The sequence below is a fragment of the Choloepus didactylus genome, chromosome 22 (genome assembly GCF_015220235.1).
Source record: "Choloepus didactylus isolate mChoDid1 chromosome 22, mChoDid1.pri, whole genome shotgun sequence".
Taxonomy (NCBI): Eukaryota; Metazoa; Chordata; class Mammalia; order Pilosa; family Megalonychidae; genus Choloepus; species Choloepus didactylus.
The window spans coordinates 23638362-23661567 of record NC_051328.1 but is presented as its reverse complement, the minus strand read 5'-3'; the positions used below and the strand labels follow the sequence as shown (position 1 = coordinate 23661567).

The 23206-nt window shown below is 44.5% G+C and overlaps 1 protein-coding gene across 2 annotated transcripts in view; it reads right to left on the bottom strand.

The window, feature by feature from the left end:
• Positions 1-8158: 8158 nt before the first annotated feature.
• The window catches only part of CDH3 (cadherin 3), a 56682-nt gene continuing 41634 nt past the window's right edge, over positions 8159-23206 (bottom strand). For both annotated transcript variants that reach the window (XM_037815869.1, XM_037815870.1), the window contains 3 exons: positions 21483-21613; positions 20930-21076; positions 8159-8965 (listed from right to left, as the gene is read on the bottom strand). In XM_037815869.1, coding sequence (XP_037671797.1) covers positions 8756-8965; positions 20930-21076; positions 21483-21613 — 488 coding nt within the window. In that variant the 3' untranslated portion in view covers positions 8159-8755. The remainder of the gene's footprint in view (positions 8966-20929; positions 21077-21482; positions 21614-23206) is intronic.

Sequence of the window (23206 nt, the reverse complement as noted above, 5' to 3'; positions counted from 1 at the left end):
AGGCACCGAGTTCTAACAGTTATTCTTTCCAGTACTTCATGGGCTCTCACAACCCATGGAGCTGGAAAGGAGAACCCGCATGTGAGCAGTGTATTCTGATGGGGAAACTGAGGTGCAGACATGGCAGCCTTCTTCTGGCCAGTCTCTTGGACTCCAATCTCTTCTTTTTAACTAGCCCACCCTGTAATTAATAACAATAAAAACTACAATGACTAACATTTATTGAGCACTTGCTAAGCGTTAAACTCTATTAAGTGTTACATGCATCAACTCATGTAATTGTCATCGTGTATCTGCAAGGCAGATTCTCTCATTATCCCCATCCTAAAGGTAGAGAAATTGAGGCTATGGGGAGGTTGTAACTTGCCCAGGGTCGCACAGCTCACAAGCGGCAGAGGATCTGAACCCAGCAGTGAGGCTTCAGAGCCCATATTCTCAAACACTGTGCTGAGCCTTGCTCTGTGCTCACTGGCTCCTCACTGCCTCTAAGCCCGAGGCTTATCACCTTATCACTTTGCCTCTGGCTCCACCACCATGGGCCACCTCTCGGGCTCGGCTTGATTTATTTTCTACTGCACTGAGGTCCTCAGGAACACGATCCTAAGACCCAAGCCAGACTGGCCCTCCCATCACTTGTTACATCCCCGCTCTGGCCCACAATTTTCTCATTTGTACAACCAGCTGGTGGCAAGGGGATGTGGGGGACTCTCCAAGACACTTCCTTTTAATTCTAAAACTCTAACAAGTGCTCCTTTTCCTGCCTCTCCCCGCCTTTCCTTCAGCCACGTACCCAGCTCCCATACCTCCTCCGAGGCGAGCTCAAAGGGCTTTGTCCTTCAGGAAGCCTTCCTGGATTTCTCCAGTCCCTACAGTTCCCGCCCTCTCTTCCCTGATCCATAGACATCTTGCCCATCTCAACACTCAGGTTACTGCTTAATTAGTCTCTTATTTTCTGGATGAAACTCAGCCTTCCTTAGAGAAAGTGAGCACTCTTTTTAGAAACCCTATGAGATGAAATGGAGAGCATGGATTTCAGTTTTTTGTTTTTTGTAGTAGCACCTTCACGTTCTATGGTGCCCCTAGTTTTACCTTCACTAGTCTTTACTTAATATTGTTTCTTTCAATGGATTCACTATTTAGAGAAATACATAAGCAATATTGTAAATGGAAAACAGCATAATTTACTAGAGAGTAAACATTAATACAATGAAAGCAAAACAATGTCATTAAGTCCCATGCCTGCTTTCTCTGTTTAAAAGAGAGAACCACAAGGGTTAGAAATTGAAAATGGAACAGCTTTCTCTGTGTGTGATACAGTAACATTTCACACCTTGTTCACCGGTCTCCTAAAGCCATCTCACATCCCACCACGACATAGCAAGCCACAGCCCGCTCCTCAGGAAACAATGACCAGGTAAAGAGAGTGGAGACTCAAAGTCAGACAGAACCATTTCATCTCTGCACTCTCTGGCCTCAGTTTGCCCTTCTGTAAAATGGGATGATCACACCCACCCCTCAGGCTGCTGTCAGGGCTGGGTGAGATGCCCTGTGGGGCGTCCCCAGATTCTCTCCCTCTGCCACTCACCAGCTGGGCACAAACTTGGGTGACTGCCCTCGATCCTGGGTCTCCATTTTCTCATCTCCAAAAAGAAGTTGATAAAACCTGCCTCAGAAGGTTGTAAAGCACTTTTAGTCAACCAATATTTACTGAGTACCTACCCTGTACGTGCCAGGCACTATTCCCTGGGTTGGGGGTGCAGCAGTGAAGAAAACAGACAAAAATCCCTGCCCTCACAGAGCTTATATTCAAGGGCAGGGGAGACAATGAACAGGACCAACAGATAAAATATATAGCACAGCACGGTGAGAGGCAGAAGCCATGGCAGGTGGGGCGGGGCTGCAATTCTGGAGGGGTCAGCAGGGGACAAGGGCATCTCTGATGCAGCGAATGCAAGGGCCCCCCTTGCAGTGGGACCCCCCTGGGCTATTCTAAGAAGGCCAAGGGTGTGTGTGTGAGGAAAGAGAGGCAGGGTCTACGAGGCCACGGGCTCCGGTCCTGTAGGGCCTCATAGACATTCTAAAGACTCTGGTTTTTAGAAAAGCAGTGACAATGGATTGACCCCACTGCATGTGGTCAGGGACCACACAGTGCTTTTCAAACATTTCCTCACAGCAGCCTCATTTTCAGCCCTTCCAGAGAGGTGCTCTCTTGGGGGAAACTGAGGCATGGAGAGGTCAGGCCGGTGAGTCACGCCCACATCTGGACCTCGTAACCGCAGCTCTGCCGCCACCTGACTTGGGGCCCCTCAGGGCCTCCCCTGTCATCCTGGGCCCCTGAGAGGTTGGAATCTCGCCGCCAGCTCCGCAGCGACCTGCAGGCCCCAACAGGTCCTAGCTGCCTCCTGTGTGGAGCCGGGAGGAATCAGGTTTCACCAGCTCTGGGGTGGAGCTTTTTCCCGGGATGGCTTCCACCCGGCCTTGCTCTGAGCTCAACTTCCAGCCCAAGTGTGGAGGAAGAGGCCGGGGACCAGGCAAACTCCTCACCTGCCTGACCTCATGTCCCTCAACACTCGCACTCTCTCTCACTCGGCTCCAGCTACAGCGGCCTCCCTGCTGGACCCCGCCAAGCAAACTCCTACCACAGGGCCTTTGAACTTGCTAGTTTCTCCCTACCTGGACCGGATGGATGTCTGCCTGTTTGCTCCCTGACATTCTCTAGGCTTTGATCAAATGCCACCTCCTCAGCGAGGCCTTCTCTGACTACTAGAACAGAGCCCCTACCCCAGCCCTTGCTTCCTTCCTGGCTTCACCTTTTACTAACCATGTCTTTCACTTATTTGTCTTATTTATGGCTTGTCTCCCTTAGAAGAGCACAGCAGGCTCACCCTTAGATCAGACAGGAAGGGCCTCTGCCCTGTGCTATAGAGGGTCCCACTCTGACCCTCCAGTCCTTCCCCATGAAGCTAGAAGACTACCAGAACTGGTGATCCCTGCCCTGTCCTCTAGATCATTCTCTGCCCAATGGTCCTGGTCCTGCTTCCAGGGCATGCGTGGGCCCCTTCCCCAGGTCTGTCCCGAGGGTGTGTACCCCAAGGCCAACGGGTGGTCAAAGGAGTCTGTTTGCAGAGGTCTGTGGATGACGCTCAGACCCATGGCCTGGGGTGTCCACACGCATGTTTGCAAAGGACCCTCATGGTGGGTGTCGGAAATAAAGTGGTACCTGTAAGGGAATAAACGCTCTCTCGGTTCTGGAGGAGAAAAGAATTTATTTACTATCTTGCAAGATAGGGCGTCCAGCCAAACACATGGAAGGAAGGCTGGCGCGCCCGAGGAAGAGAGTGGCGATGTTTAAATCTCCTACTCCTAATTCGCAAGTCCCTCCCCTGTTTCCCCATTGACTGGGTACTACAGAGGTTACAGCCTATCCGAGAACACTAACTAATTCATCTTTTGAGATTTTAATTTGTACAGCCAATCCCAGAGAGCCAACTAGCTCATTATTAAGATTTTGAACTGATTAGCCAATCCCCCCCCCAAATTTTTATTTTTTTGCTGTGAGTTCCCGCCTCTGATACTACCTCATGTCTCTTTACATCAGGCAGATTCTCTCTTCTCTTTGTCTGGGGCTTGTTTAAACTGGTTTTGCCTCCATTTCCCTTATTCCATGCTGTCTCTATGTGAAAACGAAACTTATTCCTTTCTTACAGTGGGGACCGAGCTGAAGTGGGCAGAGAAGGGGGCTGGCCTCTGGCTGCTCACGGGCTGGGGGCTAACTCTCCCCACCAAGGAGACTGAGAATCTAGATTTAAACCTGTCCTTCCAGATCACCATGCAGATAGGCTTGTCCAAGTAGGAAGACAGAGTATGTTTTAGGTAACTGTTTATGAACTTGACACATCCGGAATATAGAACCTACACATATTCTTGCCCTGAGCCCTGCAAATGTTAGAGATGGGATATATATATCCCATATATATATATACACACATATATATAGTGGTAAAATATACATAACATAAAAATCATTTTAACCATTTTAAGTGACATTAAGCACATTGACAATACTGTGTAACTTTCACCTGTATCTATTTCCAGACTATTTTCATCATCCCAAACCAAAATTCATACTCATTCAGCAGTAACTCCCCATTCCCCCCTTCTCCACTCCTGGCAACCCCTATTCTGCTTTCTTTCTTTCTAAGTATTTCATAAAAGAGAAATCATACATTTGTCCTTTTGTGTCTAGCTTATTTCACATAACACAATGTCTTCCAAGTTCATCCGTGTTGTTGCATGTTCTAGCACGTCATTTCTTTTTATGACTAAATAACATTCCATTGTATGGGATTTTTGAGTCTTCTGTTCATCCTGTATTTCCAGTGCTGGGCACAGGGCAGGTGCTCATAAATCATTGTTTAATGAATGAAAAGAAAATCCCTGGCACTGTGGCCCACATTTACATAAGGGACCCCAGAAATGGTCAGGGCCACAGAGTCAAAGAAGAGGGTGGCCTCAGGGTCAGGTGGGGGCCAGTTCTGCATTGGGGAGCCCTATGCAATATCCGAGGAGCCTCTTCTACTGCTGCCTGCCGTCTCCTACCCAGCCGGAACACGGAGGCTTTCTTATTCTTAACAACGATAAAAGTGCCCCTACCTGGGAATTAAAAGAGACCCGGACCCCAAAACTTTGTCACTTCCTGGCTGTGTGTGGCCATTAACCTCTCTGACCCTCAATTTCCTGTTAAAAAAAGAAAAGAAAAGGAACCATAAAATCCCTCTCCTCTCTTAGGAAGCCGGTGGGGAGGTGCGGGGTACGCAACTGACTCCGTGCGTGTGAAGCGTCAATGCCCAATAAAAATTGAGCGCTCCTGTTGTTGCCGTTGCTGCCGCCACCTCCATTAGAGGCACCACCATCGACGTGTCCGCGGCAGTTCCTGGCACGCGGCAGACCCCTGACGTGGTGCACGGCGGGCAGTGCGGCCGCCCCCACCTCGGCCCCTCTCCACGGCAGGGGCCGCCCCGGTCAGCCAGGCTCTGGGCGAACGGTGCCCTCTGGTGGACACGAGGAGGAAGGGCCCTTGAGGAAACCGCAGCCCCGGCACCACTGAAGAGCTTCCCGGCAGTGTGGGTATCGCCTGCTGTGGGTGGAAAGTGCAGTTCCTTACCCAGGGTGTGAGTGTGGAGATAAAGGAGCAATCACTGGCCCTGGCAGCCCCTCAGTAACCACAGAAGTCATAACAACACTTACATAGTGCTCCTATGCCAGACACACTTCTGAGCACTTTACAGATACTCATTCATTTATTCCAATTTGCAGATGAGAAAACTGAGGCACTGGGAAGTTATGTGACTTGCCCAAAGGCCTCATGTGTGTGCATGCTGAGATTTGAAACTGTGCCCTGAACCATGCCTCCTTGGTGGATTATTTTAGTGGAGGCGGGAAGGTAGGCTTTGTCTTTAGCCAGAAGGGATCCGGCCCCTTGGAGTTCCCCTTGGACTGGACATGCAGGGAGTGCACTGCCGAAGGGGCTTCCCAGGGTGACGGCCCCCTCCCTCTCAGCGGCAGGGCCGTCCCCTGGCTGACCTCAGGGCCACTCCCCACTTGAGTCTTCCCAGAGCCCCTCTGTGGGCTCCTGTGGTAAGGAAGGCCCTTGCCCAGCATGGGGAGCCAGGAATTCAGGGGCTTAGCTACTTGTCCTCCTTCCAGGGATGGACACCCTCAGGCCTCTCAAGGGTGTGGAGAGGCCCATCTGGGGACATAGGTCCCATAACCAGCCCCCTTGGAGAGGAAAAAGGGGCTATCGGGTCAGTGGTGAGGGGAAAGCCTTGATGTGAGGTGAGGCTGGGGTCTGGCCTTCTCTTGGAGCCTCGTTTTCCATCTGTACAACGACAGGGCTGGATTGGGGCAATTTTCAAAATGCTCTGCCTTTAGGGATTCTTACGATGACATCTTGGAGGTTTGGTGCTCAAGGCAGGTGTCTGGCCACAACAACCCCTTCTTCTACCAAAGTTTCACTTCCATCATCTTTGTTGTTGGGTTCTAGGCTCTGAGACTTTGTTTTTTTTTGAGTCTGGGGGAAAAATCACTTAATAGAATGAACTCTAGGGATCCTTTCAGCATGAACCTGTCACCCTGGAGTGAACCCTTCCCTCAGTATCAGGCAGCCTTGACCTCCATCGACCACACTTCCCCTCACCCATCCCTGGTAGATTAGGGTTGACTTTGAATTATCTGCCAAGAAGGGTGCTCAAGGATGTTTAGTTAAACTCTGTTAAGGGCAAAGAACTAGAATTACTAATGTCCACAGATGGCGTGAGATAAAATAACACATCCAAACCATGGGATACGTGCAGCCATTGGAGACAATAAGGCAGCCCCATATGCCCTGTTACGAAAAGGCATAAATGCAAAATGTACGTGTAAATACAAAGGGGAAAAAAAACTTAGAATGATGCACATGGAACCATTAACTACTAGGGGAATAAATATGAGTGGGAAGACGAATAAATGCTTTATTTTATATATTTACATGTTGCAGGAATCCTGTTTGAGAAAGCCACTCAGCTACCATATGTTTCAAAAGAAACCTACGCTTTTAAAAAAGGAGGTGGATGGGGGGGTGTCCAAAAAATGGAAACATGAAGGATTAGCCAACGATTCAGATGGTCTTCATTGATTAGTTAGTGCCCACTCTGAATGGTGACCTATCAGCTGTAAATATTTTGACTCATTGACTGGTTCCATTGCCAAGGGAACCTAGATCCATCCCCTGAAGCCAGGCTTGGCTGGCCAAGGCCCCTTTCCCTCCTGCCTCTCTCCAAGCACCTCAGGGGAGCAAGTCCAGCCTCCCCAGTCCCTGTTTGGTTTTATGATTAGCCTCAGCTGGGAGGTAGGGTTCCAGCCTTATTCAGGCTTCTTAGAGGGGAGTTTAAGATAAGGGGCAGCAAGTTTGTGCTGGCTGAGACACCTAATCCTCTCACCACACAACCTTGTCAGCAAAAGCAGGTGGGCCGGATTTAAGGGGAATTGGGCAGCAGGAGCCTGAGGCTGCCGCTCTGGCGGGAGAGGCCAGAAGCAGCCAGAAGCAGCCGTGGCTCAGGGAGGAGGACGGGTGAGAAGGCTCCTGATGGTAATCGGGGTAGACTTTCACCATCCAGGGGCCGAGCCGTCCTTCAGAGCCTTGGTCGCAATCCCAGGGAGAGCTTGTTAAAACACAGGCTGTCCGGCCCCACCTCCAGGGCTTCTGACTCAGGCCTGGGGTGGGTTCTGAGACCTCGCCCTTCTGACAAGTTCCCAGGGGCTGCCAGGGCTGCCCCACCAGGCGCTGCTGCAAGAACCAGTCTCCCCTGTGGGAAGGAAACATTTACTTCCCTTTCAGCTGTTCTTCAGCTCCACTACAGATTCTTTTCTTTTGGTTAATTGCAAAGAAAATTTTAAGATTTATTTTAACAAAGGCACAAATAGAATTGGTCTTATTCCTGCATGTGGCCTGAGTACTGTCAGGAATGTTCCCATTCCAAGGATCCTCTTGACTTCTCTAGTTCTGTTTTGCTTAATTATATGATCAGGTGTTATCTTAAAAATACGAGTCCATTCTAAAAGGAGGAAAACCCCTCAGAGGGTGATTGTATTTGTTTAAAGGAAATAACCCAAGTCTGGCCCCCAGAAGTAACGAACAAATCGCAATTGTTACGAACTATCATAAATAGCACTTACCATGGGCCAGATATGAATTCATTTAATCTCCACCCAAACTCCCCATTTTATAGCTGAAGGATGTGAGGGACCCGGAGGTTAAGTGAGATCTTTCCCAGCCGCTGCCTCTTCATGCAGAGCTCACAGCACAGGAGGGACGTCGTCACATACTGTCCTCCGGGAGGAGGCAGCCACTGGTCCAGAAAAGCAGCTCTGAGTGTGTAGGGAGGAGGGCAGTTTTGTCCCCCACTCCCACCCACCACCGCCCCATGTGGGCCCACCTGGGCATGTACAGGAGGAAGTTGGGATGAAGTGATCAGGGTTAAGAGTTCATTCCCTGGCACAACTCTGTGAAAATACTAAACACTGTTGAATTGTGTATTTTAGTGTGTGAATTATATCTCAATAAAGCTGTAATAAAATTTCCTTTAAAAAAAAAAGTTCACTTCCCTGGCACCTCTGGGAAAAGTTCCTTTAATAAAAAAGTTCTAGTACTTTTACACGATTGTCATCACCCTTCATCTACAACACAAGGGAAATGAAAAATAAAGGACAACCTAGACGCGCTCAGTATAAAAATGCAGGGATCCATCCAAATGAAATGGGGGGCCTCGGGGAAATGCACGAGGGCAGCTCTGGGCTGTGCTTCTGGAGGACATCAGGGGACCACCGAGGACCCGCCTCTAACTTTTTAAAATAGCATTAAAAACAAACAAACAAACAAAAAACAGTTTGCAAGAAGAGGCCTCTTTCAAGGAGAAGGGTCCATTCCAGAGATAAAGTCACCAGGGGGAGGTCCAGGCCCACCTGGACAAGGGGCTGAGCAGCTTGTGGCAGGTGAGATTCCTGAAAACTCAGCCTCCAAGAGGCTGGGTGGTTTTCAGCATTGAGGTCAAACCATCCCGCATTCTCAAAGGTTTAACCAAACCCTTTCCCGCCAGACCCCTGGACTCTCCCTCTCCAGGTGGCCACTCCTCACAGGCTGCCAAGTCCATGGCTGGAGAGCACCCGGACGGTGCTGCGGCCTGAGGGGCAGTTCCTGGCCCCGCTGACGGGTGCCCTAGTCTTCCTCGCCGCCGCCGTACATGTCCGCCAGCTTCTTGAAGCGGCTGCCCCACTCGTTCAGATAATCATAATCTTGGTCCTGGTCAGAGGCCGAGGAGGTGAGAGAACTCAGAGAGGCGGCGTCGGAGCCGCTGCCCTCGTAGTCAAACACCAGCAGGGAGTCGTAGGGCGGGGCTGTGGGGTCTGTGTTCGCCGCATTCAGGTTCTGTGGCAACAGAGGGCAGAGGGTGGGCGCGCCGGGACCCACACCCGCCAGCCCTGAGGGCTCAGGCGGTGACCTCCCCGAGCCTCTACCTCCTCATCTGGGAGGCCATCCCACCCTCCCTTTTTTTTTAATACATTTTTTTTTATTGTGAAATATAACATATATACAGAGCAGTCATAACTTTCAAACTACAATTTAACAAGTAGTTAGAGAGCAAATTTCAAAGAATGTTATGGGTTACAGTTCCACTATTTCAGTTATTTCCTTCTAGCTATTCTAATTTCAAAGTATGATTTAATAAGTAGTTAGCAAATTTCAAAGAATGTTATGGGTTACAGTTTCTACCATTTCAGTTATTTCCTTCTAGCTATTCTAATGCCCTAGCATCTAAAAAAATATTCATATAAAGATTCAGTATTCATGATCCTTTGTTAAATCCTATCCTGTCTGTTGCTACCCCTTCCTCTTGTTCAGTTGCTTTCTCGATCTTCAGGGGTGTCTAGGCAGTGACCACCCTAACTTGTTCATATTGAAAGGGGGTGTCAACAGTATGGGGAAGGGGGCTGCATCTGGTTGTTCTTCAAGAGGCTGTTGCCTCTGGGTTTTAGGCCTTATCTGGCTCAGGAACACTCTGGTGGGTTTAAGTTTCTGAGAGAGAAACTTTGTGAGTGAAACTTTTACAGAATCTCAGACAGGGACCCAGGTATTTCAGAACTACAGTTGGTTAGGGCATTCTGTGGCCATTTGGGATATCTAGCTTCCTCTCAATTAAAAAAAAAAAAACAATTTATTGCGGTAACATACACAAAATTTGCCGTTTTAACCATTTTTAAGTGTGCAATTCGGGGGATATTAATTACATTCACCATGTTGTGCTACCACTGCCACCATCCATTACCAAAACTTTTATCACCCCCAACAGAAACTCTGTGCCCGTTAAGCACTAACTCTCCACTTCCCGCCCCACCCTCTCGGCCCCTGGTAACTTTTAGTCTACCGTCTCCACGAATTTGGTTATTTTAGACATTTCATATAAGTGGAATCATACAATAGTTATCCTTTAGAGTCTGTCTTATTTCACTCAGCATAATGTCTTCAAGGTTCATCCATGCTGTAGCCTGTATCAGAACTTCATTCCTTTTTATGGCTGAATAATATTCTACTGTATGGACATAGCACGTTTTGTTTATCCATTTATCTGTTGATGGAGATGTGGGCTGTTTCCTACCTCTTTGCCATTGTGAATAATGCTGCTATGAACATGGTATGCAGGTATCCGTGTGAGCCCCTGCTTTCAGTTCTTTTGGGTATATACCATTTGCTGAGTCATATGGTAATTCTGTGTTTAACTTCCTGAGGAACCACCCAAACTGTTTTCCACAGCAGCTCTTAAGGTTTGGGGTTGAAATTAAATAGTGCACATGAAGTACTTAGCACACAAGTGCTCAGTGCAACACAGGACAGTGCTCGGGGCTAAGGGCAGGGACTCTGAAATCAAGACAGCCCGAGTTAGAACTTGACCTCGGGCAAGTCCCTTAAATTCTCTTTGCCTCTATTTCCTCATCTGTAAAATGGTGATACTTCATACAGAAGAATAAATAAACATTTGTAAATATATGTAAAGCACTTTAAAGGACAGTTCCTGACATGTGGTTGCTCACTGTTTCCTCATCTGTATAATGAAGACAACAATAGGATATCTACCCTGTAGAGTTGATGTGGGGATTAAGTGAGATTTATTTGCAAAAATGCCCAACACACAGGCACTCTAGAAACTGCCTTCAACTACTTAGAGGGAAAAAATTCCAAGACTAAGGTGTTTTCTCCAAACCAGGTGCCCTGAGCCATTTCCCTGTTTGTGAGAAAGCTTTTGTTTTTGTACAACACTCTTTCAAGCACACTCAGGCTAAAGAACAACCTTACCATCAAGCAATTTCTAGAAGGCAAGAAGGGTGTAAACAGGTCAAGGTAGGGAGCAGGGACAAAATGAGTATAGGTTTCTGTTCAGGATGAAGGGAAAGTTCTAGTAATGGATGGCGGAAAAGAGATTCTCCAGGGCTCCATTCCCCAACTGAAGCTTTGGACCACCAGCAAGAATGGGCAGAACATCTTTCTCAAAGCTCCAGAAAACAGGTAAAGGATGCAGAACAGGGTGAGCACTGAATCAAGAAAGAGGTCACTTAAAAGCGGTAGGGACCTGGGTCCTTCCCTGACCTCTCCGGCTTCTGCTCTCTTGTCTAGAGCTCCTAGAACCTACCATTTTTCTCCCTCGGACCCTTGCATTAGCAGGAATAAATGACTTCTTGGGTTGAGAGGGAATACTGGAATGCAGTTTAATAATTATAGGCAGAGGCGGGGCAAGATGGCAGACTGGTGAGCTGTATGTTTTAGTTACTCCTCCAGGAAAGTAGGTAGAAAGCCAGGAACTGCGTGGACTGGACACCACAGAGCAATCTGACTTTGGGCATACTTCATACAACACTCATGAAAACGTGGAACTGCTGAGATCAGCGAAATCTGTAAGTTTTTGCAGCCAGGGAACCCGCGCCCCTCCCTGCCAGGCTCAGTCCCGTGGGAGGAGGGGCTGTCAGTTCCGGGAAGGAGAAGGGAGAACTGCAGTGGCAGCCCTTATCGGAAACTCATTCTACTGATTCAAACTCCAACCATAGATAGACTGAGACCAGACACCAGAGAATCTGAGAGCAGCCAGCCCAGCAGAGAGGAGACAGGCATAGAAAAAAAAAAAACCAACACGAAAAACTCCAAAATAAAAGCGGAGGATTTTTGGAGTTCTGGTGAACATAGAAAAGGGAAGGGCCCTGAGGCGCATATGCAAATCCCGAAGAAAAGCTGATCTCTCTGCCCTGTGGACCTTTCCTTAATGGCCCTGGTTGCTTTGTCTCTTAGCATTTCAATAACCCATTAGATCTCTGAGGAGGGCCTGTTTTTTGTTTTTTGTTTTTTTGTTTTTTTGTTTTTTAATCCTTTTTTCTTTTTCTAAAACAATTACTCTAAGAAGCCCAATACAGAAAGCTTCAAAGAATTGCTATTTGGGCAGGTCAAGTCAAGAGCAGAACTAGGAGAGCTCTGAGACAAAACGCAATAATCCAGTGGCTGAGAAAATTCACTAAACACAACTTCCCAAGAAAAGGGGGGTGTCCGCTCACAGCCATCATCCTGGTGGACAGGAAACACTCCTGCCCATCGCCAACCCCATAGCCCAGAACTGCCCCAGACAACCCAGTGTGACGGAAGTGCTTCAAATAACAGGCACACACCACAAAACTGGGCGTGGGCATTAGCCTTCCCTGCAACCTCAGCTGATTGTCCCAGAGTTGGGAAGGTGGAGCAGTGTGAATTAACAAAGCCCCATTCAGCCATCATTTCAGCAGACTGGCAGCCTCTCTACACAGCCCAGCAGCCCAGAACTGCCCTGGGGGGACGGCACTCACCTGTGACATAGCACAGTCATCCCTCAACAGAGGACCCGGGGTACACAGCCTGGAAGAGGGGCCCACTTGCAAGTCTCAGGAGCCATACGCCAATACCAAGGACTTGTGGGTCAGTGGCAGAGACAAACTGTGGCAGGACTGAACTGAAGGATTAGACTATTGCAGCAGCTTTAAAACTCTAGGATCACCAGGGAGATTTGATTGTTAGAGCCACGCCCCCTCCCTGACTGCCCAGAAACACGCCCCATATACAGGGCAGGCAACACCAACTACACACGCAAGCTTGGTATACCAATTGGACCCCACAAGACTCACTCCCCCACTCACCAAAAAGGCTAAGCAGGGGAGAACTGGCTTGTGGAGAACAGGTGGCTCGTGGATGCCACCTGCTGGTTAGTTAGAGAAAGTGTACTCCACGAAGCTGTAGATCTGATAAATTAGAGATAAGGACTTCAATTGGTCTACAAATCCTAAAAGAACCCTATCAAGTTCAGCAAATGCCAAGAGGCCAAAAACAACAGAAAATTATAAAGCATATGAAAAAACCAGACGATATGGATAACCCAAGCCCAAGCACCCAAATCAAAAGATCAGAAGAGACACAGCACCTAGAGCAGCTACTCAAAGAACTAAAGATGAACAATGAGACCATAGTACGGGAGACAAAGGAAATCAAGAAGACCCTAGAAGAGCATAAAGAAGACATTGCAAGACTAAATAAAAAAATGGATGATCTTATGGAAATTAAAGAAACTGTTGACCAAATTAAAAAGATTCTGGACACTCATAGTACAAGACTAGAGGAAGTTGAACAATGAATCAGTGACCTCGAAGATGACAGAATGGAAAATGAAAGCAAAAAAGAAACAATGGGGAAAAAAATTGAAAAAATCGAAATGGACCTCAGGGATATGATAGATAATATGAAACATCCAAATATAAGACTCATTGGTGTCCCAGAAGGGGAAGAAAAGGGTAAAGGTCTAGGAAGAGTATTCAAAGAAATTGTTGGGGAAAACTTCCCAAATCTTCTAAACAACATAAATACACAAATCATAAATGCTCAGAGAACTCCAAATAGAATAAATCCAAATAAACCCACTCCGAGACATATACTGATCACACTATCAAACACAGAAGAAAAGGAGCAAGTTCTGAAAGCAGCAAGAGAAAAGCAATTCACCACATACAAAGGAAACAGCATAAGACTAAGTAGTGACTACTCAGCAGCCACCATGGAGGCGAGAAGGCAGTGGCACGATATATTTAAAATTCTGAGTGAGAAAAATTTCCAGCCAAGAATACTTTATCCAGCAAAGCTCTCCTTCAAATTTGAGGGAGAGCTTACATTTTTCACAGACAAACAAATGCTGAGAGAATTTGCTAACAAGAAACCTGCCCTACTGGAGATACTAAAGGGAGCCCTACAGACAGAGAAACAAAGAAAGGACAGAGAGACTTGGAGAAAGGTTCAGTACTAAAGAGATTCGGTATGGGTACAATAAACGATATTAATAGACAGAGGGTAAAAATATGACAAACATAAACCAAAGGATAAGATGGCTGATTCAAGAAATGCCTTCACGGTTATAACGTTGAATGTAAATGGATTAAACTCCCCAATTAAAAGATATAGATTCGCAGAATGGATCAAAAAAAATGAACCATCAATATGTTGCATACAAGAGACTCATCTTAGACACAGGGACACAAAGAAACTGAAAGTGAAAGGATGGAAAAAAATATTTCATGCAAGCTACAGCCAAAAGAAAGCAGGTGTAGCAATATTAATCTCAGATAAAATAGACTTCAAATGCAGGGATGTTTTGAGAGACAAAGAAGGCCACTACGTACTAATAAAAGGGGAAATTCAGCAAGAAGAAATAACAATCGTAAATGTCTATGCACCCAACCAAGGTGCCACAAAATACATGAGAGAAACACTGGCAAAACTAAAGGAAGCAATTGATGTTTCCACAATAATTGTGGGAGACTTCAACACATCACTCTCTCCTATAGATAGATCAACCAGACAGAAGACCAATAAGGAAATTGAAAACCTAAACAATCTGATAAATGAATTAGATTTAACAGACATATACAGGACATTACATCCCAAATCACCAGGATACACATACTTTTCTAGTGCTCATGGAACTTTCTCCAGAATAGATCATATGCTGGGACATAAAACAAGCCTCAATAAATTTAAAAAGATTGAAATTATTCAAAGCACATTCTCTGACCACAATGGAATACAATTAGAAGTCAATAACCATCAGAGACTTAGAAAATTCACAAATACCTGGAGGTTAAACAACATACTCCTAAACAATCAGTGGGTTAAAGAAGAAATAGCAAGAGAAATTGCTAAATATATAGAGACGAATGAAAATGAGAACACAGCATACCAAAACCTATGGGATGCAGCAAAAGCAGTGCTGAGGGGGAAATTTATAGCACTAAATGCATATATTAAAAAGGAAGAAAGAGCCAAAATCAAAGAACTAATGGATCAACTGAAGAAGCTAGAAAATGAACAGCAAACCAATCCTAAACCAAGTAGAAGAAAAGAAATAACAAGGATTAAAGCAGAAATAAATGACATAGAGAACAAAAAAACAATAGAGAGGATAAATATCACCAAAAGTTGGTTCTTTGAGAAGATCAACAAGATTGACAAGCCCCTAGCTAGACTGACAAAATCAAAAAGAGAGAAGACCCATATAAACAAAATAATGAATGAAAAAGGTGACATAACTGCAGATCCTGAAGAAATTTAAAAAATTATAAGAGGATACTATGAACAACTGTATGGCAACAAACCGGATAATGTAGAGGAAATGGACAATTTCCTGGAAACATATGAACAACCTAGACTGACCAGAGAAGAAATAGAAGACCTCAACCAACCCATCACAAGCAAAGAGATACAATCAGTCATCAAAAATTTTCCCACAAATAAATGCCCAGGGCCAGATGGCTTCACAGGGGGATTCTACCAAACTTTCCAGAAAGAACTGACACCAATCTTACTCAAACTCTTTCAAAACATTGAAGAAAATGGAACACTACCTAACTCATTTTATGAAGCTAACATCAATCTAATACCAAAACCAGGCAAAGATGCTACAAAAAAGGAAAACTACCGGCCAATCTCCCTAATGAATATAGATGCAAAAATCCTCAACAAAATACTTGCAAATCGAATCCAAAGACACATTAAAAAAATCATACACCATGACCAAGTGGGGTTTATTCCAGGCATGCAAGGATGGTTCAACATAAGAAAATCAATCAATGTATTACAACACATTAACAAGTCAAAAGGGAAAAATCAATTGATCATCTCAATAGATGCTGAAAAAGCATTTGACAAAATCCAACATCCCTTTTTGATAAAAACACTTCAAAAGGTAGGAATTGAAGGAAACTTCCTCAACATGATAAAGAGCATATATGAAAAACCCACAGCCAGCATAGTACTCAATGGTGAGAGACTGAAAGCCTTCCCTCTAAGATCAGGAACAAGACAAGGATGCCCGCTGTCACCACTGTTATTCAACATTGTGCTGGAAGTGCTAGCCAGGGCAATCCGGCAAGACAAAGAAATAAAAGGCATCCAAATTGGAAAAGAAGAAGTAAAACTGTCATTGTTTGCAGATGATATGATCTTATATCTAGAAAACCCTGAGAAATCAACGATACAGCTGCTAGAGCTAATAAACAAATTTAGCAAAGTAGTGGGATACAAGGTTAATGCACATAAGTCAGTAATGTTTCTATATGCTCGAAATGAACAAACTGAAGAGACACTCAAGAAAAAGATACCATTTTCAATAGCAACTAAAAAAATCAAGTACCTAGGAATAAACTTAACCAAAGATGTAAAAGACCTATACAAAGAAAACTACATAACTCTACTAAAAGAAATAGAAGGGGACCTTAAAAGATGGAAAAATATTCCATGTTCATGGATAGGAAGACTAAATGTCATTAAGATGTCAATTCTACCCAAACTCATCTACAGATTCAATGCAATCCCAATCAAAATTCCAACAACCTACTTTGCAGACTTGGAAAAGCTAGTTATCAAATTTATTTGGAAAGGGAAGATGCCTCGAATTGCTAAAGACACTCTAAAAAAGAAAAACGAAGTGGGAGGACTTACACTCCCTGACTTTGAAGCTTATTATAAAGCCACAGTTGCCAAAACAGCATGGTACTGGCACAAAGATAGACATATAGATCAATGGAATCGAATTGAGAATTCGGAGATAGACCCTCAGATCTATGGCTGACTGATCTTTGATAAGGCCCCCCAAAGTCACTGAACTGAGTCATAATGGTCTTTTCAACAAATGGGGCTGGGAGAGTTGGATATCCATATCCAAAAGAATGAAAGAGGACCCCTACCTCACCCCCTACACAAAAATTAACTCAAAATGGACCAAAGATCTCAATATAAAAGAAAGTACCATAAAACTCCTAGAAGATAATGTAGGAAAACATCTTCAAGACCTTGTATTAGGCGGCCACTTCCTAGACTTTACACCCAAAGCACAAGCAACAAAAGAGAAAATAGATAAATGGGAACTCCTCAAGCTTAGAAGTTTCTGCACCTCAAAGGAATTTCTCAAAAAGGTAAAGAGGCAGCCAACTCAATGGGAAAAAGTTTTTGGAAACCATGTATCTGACAAAAGACTGATATCTTGCATATATAAAGAAATCCTACAACTCAATGACAATAGTACAGTCGGCCCAATTATAAAATGGGCAAAAGATATGAAAAGACAGTTCTCTGATCTAATAAGAACAGATAAACTATGGAGGGTAATCTCAATGTTATGGGAATGCTCAGGAATGATTATGGTTTGTAAACTTTCTTGGATATAGTAAGATCATGTTGGAAGCAATAGAGTTATTTTAGGTTTTTTTTTTCTCTTATTCCTTTGTTTTCTTAGGGGTTGTTAATTTTCTTGGGGTATGGTAGGAACATGTTGGAAGCAATGTAGTTATTTTAGATTATTTGTTTTTCTTACTCCTCTGTATGGACATGGTTTATTAATTTTCTTGGGGTATGGTAGGAACATATTGGAAGCAAAGTAGTTATTTTAGGTTATTTGTTTTCCTTAATCCATTGCTTTGTTTGAAATGTTGTGGGGGTTTTTTGGTTGTTGTTTGCCTGTTTGTTTTTAATTTTTTGATAAACAAAGTTAAAAAATTGAAAAGAAATCAGTAGAAAAATGGGAGTAAAAACTAAATGACAAATAGGGTGGGATGGGGGGATGGTTTGGGTATTCTCTTTTCACTTTTATTTTTTATTCTTATTCTGATTCTTTCTGATGTAAGGAAAATGTTCAGAAATAGATTGTGGTGATGAACGCATAACTATATGATCATACTGTGAACAGTTGATTGTATACCATGGATGACTGTATGGTTTGTGAATATATTTCAATAAAACTGAATTAAAAAAAAAAAAAAAAAAAGCAGTAGGATCTTGTGGTGCCCTGGCTGGTCCCTCCCCCATCCCTCACTGGCTAGGGGGACCTGGCCTGTGCTCCCAGTGTGGATCACTGGTCCAGATTCCAGAGCAAGCAGAGTAACCTTCGTGTACATAATGCAAGCACGTATGTCTGGTCCAGTCTCTCTGGTGGTAGCCTGAGGGACTCACTGTCCCAGAACTTCCCCTGCATGCAGAAGGCAGCTCACAGAGCTCCCCACAGAATGCTGTAGGGGAACAGTCAAGCTGTACTGCCTGGGGCAGGGGATTGCTGCTGTAGGGCATACAGTGCAGTGCCCAGGACCAGGGGAGACTGTTTCCAAGGGAAGAGGGACATTCCTATCCATGTAAATGGGGGGATTCCTAATGCCCATGTGCATGTCCAAGACAAGACACATGCACAGAAAGGAGCAGTGAGGTTCCTACCCTTTGACCTGAGCTAATCCCCAAACTCATTCTATGGATAGGCCCAAAGGAGAGCACAGGTCAATCTGCAAAGACAGGGAAAGGTGTTTTCTTTTTTCCTTTTTCTTCCTCTTTTTTTGTTAGCTCTTGGCATTCACAGTCAGCTCTGTTATAACACTAGCTGGATACAAGCTGAAGAAACAGATGCCTCTGAGTCTAAATTTCAGCAAACATGTTAAAATATCAAAATGCCCAGGTTTCAACAAAAGATTACAAAACATACAAAAAAAAAAAAAAAAAAAAAAAAAAAACAGGCAAAGGAGAATATTAAAGCATTAGAAACCATCAATGAGGTTTGGAATGAGACATTCCAAAGGTTTTTTTTTTCTAAATGGTCCTAAGTATGCTCAAAGAAGTAAAGGAAAACATGGATAAAGAACTAAAGGAAATCAAGAAAACAAGAGATGAACACAAAAAAAATATCAACAGGAGATGGAAATTATGAAAAGGAACCAAACAAAGCTGAAGACCACTGTAACAGATTGGAGCTGGCAGGAATAAGAATAAACGAACTGGAAGACAAGATGAGTGAACTCATCTAGTCTAAGAAGCAGAACGAAAAGTGAACAGAGCCTGAGAAACCTGTGGGATACCATCAGGCATACCAATATACACATTGTGGGAGTCCCAGAAGAAGAAAGAAAGGGCAGAGAGAAAATTCAAAGAAATAATGGCTAATGGCTAAAAATTCCCAAATTTAATGAAAGACATGACTATACACATAGGAGATTCCTAACTAACTTCAAATAGGATAAACCCAAAGAAACCCACAGTGGTGCATATTATAATCAAACTGTCAAATGCCAAAGATAAAAAGAAGACTTTGAATGCAAGTGCATGCTACATACAAGGGAGCCTCAATAAGGTTAAGTGCCAACTTCTCATCAGAAACCATGGAGGCAAGAAGGCAGTGGAAAGACATATTTAAAATGTTGAAAGCAAAGAAAATGCCAACCAAGAATTCTATGTCTGGCAAACTGTCTTTCAAAAATGAGGGAGGGGTTAAGACATTCCCAGATAAATAAAAGCCAAGGGACTTCATCACCCCTCAACTGGCCCTATAAGAGATGCTGAAGGAAGTTCTGCAAGTTGAAAGGACCCTAGACAACTGACAGAAGCACATGAAGGAATAAAGTTCTATAGTAAAGACAATGACAAGGCTAAATATAAATGCCAGTCCTACTGTATTTTTGGTTTGTGACTCTACTTTTTTACTTCCTATGGGATCTAAAAGGCAAATGCAGAAATAAATCAATGGTGTTTGACTCATAATGGATAAATATGTAATTTGTGACAAGAACTACATAAAGGTTGGGGATGGACGGGTAAAGAAAATAATTTATGAAGTTTTAAAATTTGTTTCAAAGCAAATGAAATTGTTACAGATTTAGGATGTTATATTTAAGCCCCATGGTAACAAAGAAAATATGAAAATTCAGAGACAGAAAGTAGAGTACAGGTTGTCAAGGTAGGGAGCAGGGACAAAATGAGTATAGGTTTCTGTTCAGGATGAAGGGAAAGTTCTAGTAATGGATGGTGGTGAGAGTACTGCAACGTTGTCAGTATGATTAATCCCACTGAATGGTGTGCTTGGGAGGGGTTGGGATGTGAAGATACATGTCAGGGATATGTTCCACAATTTAAAAGAAAAAAGAGATAAGGACAATTACATACCATATATCAAACTTGATGGGATCTAAGAATGGGGGAAAAAAGGCTCAAAAGAACATTATTGGACATAATATAAGATTTATATCAATGTCAAATTTATTGAGCTTGATAACTGCACTTAAGGTGATTACATAAGTGAATATCTTTGTTTGCAGGAAATGTATTTGGTAGCATTATGGGTTCAAGGAGTATGATGTGTACAACTTGCTCTCAAATGTTCAGCAAATAGATAACAGATAGAGAGACAGAATGATATAGCAAAGGTGGCAAAATAATAACATTGGTAGATCTGGGTATCTAGTGGTTAGGAATATGTTGGAATTCTCTGCGTGTGGTCTGTATTATTTTTGCAACTATTCCATATGTACGAAAATATTTAAAAAAAAAAGTTTAAAAATCCCAAGCCTCGGCCATATGTCAGATCAATTAAATCACAATCTCTGAGGGTAGGACAGAGGTTTCAGTAATTTTTGAAGTTCCCCAGGTGAATCTAATGTGTAGGCAAGTTTGAAAGTACTGTGCTGGCACTTTTCTAGGTACCTACTCATCCAATACTTAAAACAACCTGCACTAGAGGTTCTTAAACTTTGCTGCACTTTGGAATCACATAGGATCTTTAAAAATTCAAACCCAGGTGTTCTGGCTCCTAAAAATCACTACATTTGTTGAATAAATGAATAAATTGCTTCTAATCTACTTTCAGCAACTCTGCAAGTTAGGATTTTTTTTTTATAGAAGGGGAAACAGAAGGGTACAGGAGACTCTGGAGGTCTCATAGCTGGTTGGTGGTGGACCCAAGTCTCCAAGCCCATGCTCCTCTTACACTGGCTTGAACTAAAAGGCTGCCCTAGACTCTCCCCCACATCTCACCTCAATGATGAAGTTGCCGATTTCATCTGGGTTGGCAGGACGTGGCCGGTACATGGGTGTGGGGATGAAGGTTGGTGCCACATCATTGCGGAGAACCACCTCAGGCCGGGCCTCCAGACCCCGGTGGAGTTGGGTGATGTCATAGTCCTTTAAGAAAGTGAAGGAGCACTGGGCTGAGAAGGACCCTCCACACTCCCTCACCACTTACACCACACCCCACCTCCCTACCACACCCGGATGCTTTGGTCCTTAGGTAGGTGTAGAAGGTAGAGAAAGGTCAGGGATTTCTGAAAGCCCTAGCTCCCATCCTCCTCTTCCCTCCCAAATTAAGCAGAGGCTCAAGGGTCACCCTGGCTGGGACCAAAGAGACTACAGCACTAGCCAAGACACCCTCTCAGAAAAGGAGAGTTGGTGGTCAATCCTGCATGAAGACTGTAGCTTCATAGTGGGGTTTGGTCAACATAGCCAGCATGGTCAGTTGTTGACCCAACTATCCCTGCCAGTGACCTTGAAGGCAGCAGCCTCCCAACCCCCAGACTTCGCAATGGCCCACCTGGTCCTCTTCGCCACCCCCCTCTTCGCCATAGTAGAAGACGTTGTCCCGTGTGTCATCTTCTGGTAGCAGAAGGGGCTCCTTGACCTTGCGCTTCTTTCTCACCAACAAAAGGAGCACGAGCAGGAGGACTAAAAGAGAAGGGAAATGTGAACACTCACCTCTTTGCCAGCACACATGGCCAAGACCCCCCAATCCTCAGGGCCCCATCCAATTTTAGACCCCTCTACTTAGCAGCCAGAGCACTGTCATGTCTTACTCCCTCTCCCCTTGCACCTAGAAAGACTCAAACTCCTTATCAAGGCCTACATGACTTGGCCCCTGCCTCTGTCTCCAATCCTTCTTCTCACCCACCAAAGTTAGCCACAATGGCTTCCTCTGAGGTCCTCAAATATTCCAAGCAGTGCCCCACTTCAGAACCTTTATATGTGCTGTTTCCTCTATTTGCATATACCTGACTCTCACCCTTCAGGTCTCAGCTTAATACGAAGCATTCTGACTTCATTCCCCCACCTATAATTCTTTATCATTTACTGTCACAGTCTTTCCCATGATGTTGGGATTGGTCCTTATGAAAATCCTTTTTTATGGGGATGGGAACCTCCCAGAAGATGTTACTTTTCAGTGAGAATCTCTTCTAGTCACTAGATGGCCCCTAAATTAGCCATAGACTTGACGTTAAAAGCAAGACAATGCAACTTTGATAAGGTGCAGTGATTTTAACTTAGGTGCAAAGGCTATGTTTGAATTTTAAGACAGGGACTGGCTCTTAGTGCTATGGTTTGAAAGGGCAGGTAGGTTATTTGTACATGGGGGGACTGGCCAATGAACAACTGGCTGCCCTCCCTAACTTCCATGACCCAGTTCACCCCATATTAAGAGGATATCCCTGGGCCTGTCTCTGTGGCAGTTTATTATGCGATGACACAGTCACTGCTTAGGTTTATCACTTTTTGTCTACTGATTGAACTGCTGTCTCAGACCAGATAAGACAGACCTCATCACCTTTGGGAGTTCACAGGTTCTCAGGATGCATGTCCCAAATGGGACTGACTGGAACCTCTCCCTTTCCTTTTTCTTTCCACTGGGTTTGGGAGAAGGCAGGAGGTAGACTGGACTTCTCACCTGGATCCAAAGCCTATATCTCTAACCGCCTAATACCTCTACTTGGACCAGCCTGTAAAACCTGCTCTTCCCACAGTCCTTCCCAAATCGTTAGATAGAAACTGTATTTCTAACTGCTCAGGCCCAAAACCTTGGAATCATTAAGGGCTCTTCTCTCATACCTTCCCTCTTCCCTCATATACGGTATGAATGGCCTCTACTTTGAAATATGACCATCTTGCACCACTTCCAATGCTACCATCTCATCACACACTGAATCATGGCAATGGCTTTCTGAAGGGTCTCCCTACTTCCACCTTACCCCCTCCAGTCTGTTCAGTAGGAATTCTGTAAAATTTAATCTGACCATATCACTCTGCTACTCATAACCTTCTGATGACTTCCCATTTCACTCTACAAGGCCCAGTATGACAATCCGCCACCCCCATCACCTCCCTGACCTCGTCATCTCTTTTCTCTTTCCTTTATTTCTCTCTAGTCACTGCTATTCTCACACACCAAGCACAGTCCTACCCTAGGGCTTTTGTACTTCTTGTTCCATGGATATCTGCACAGTTTGCTTCCTCACCTCTTCCAGGTCTATACTCAGATACCCCCTT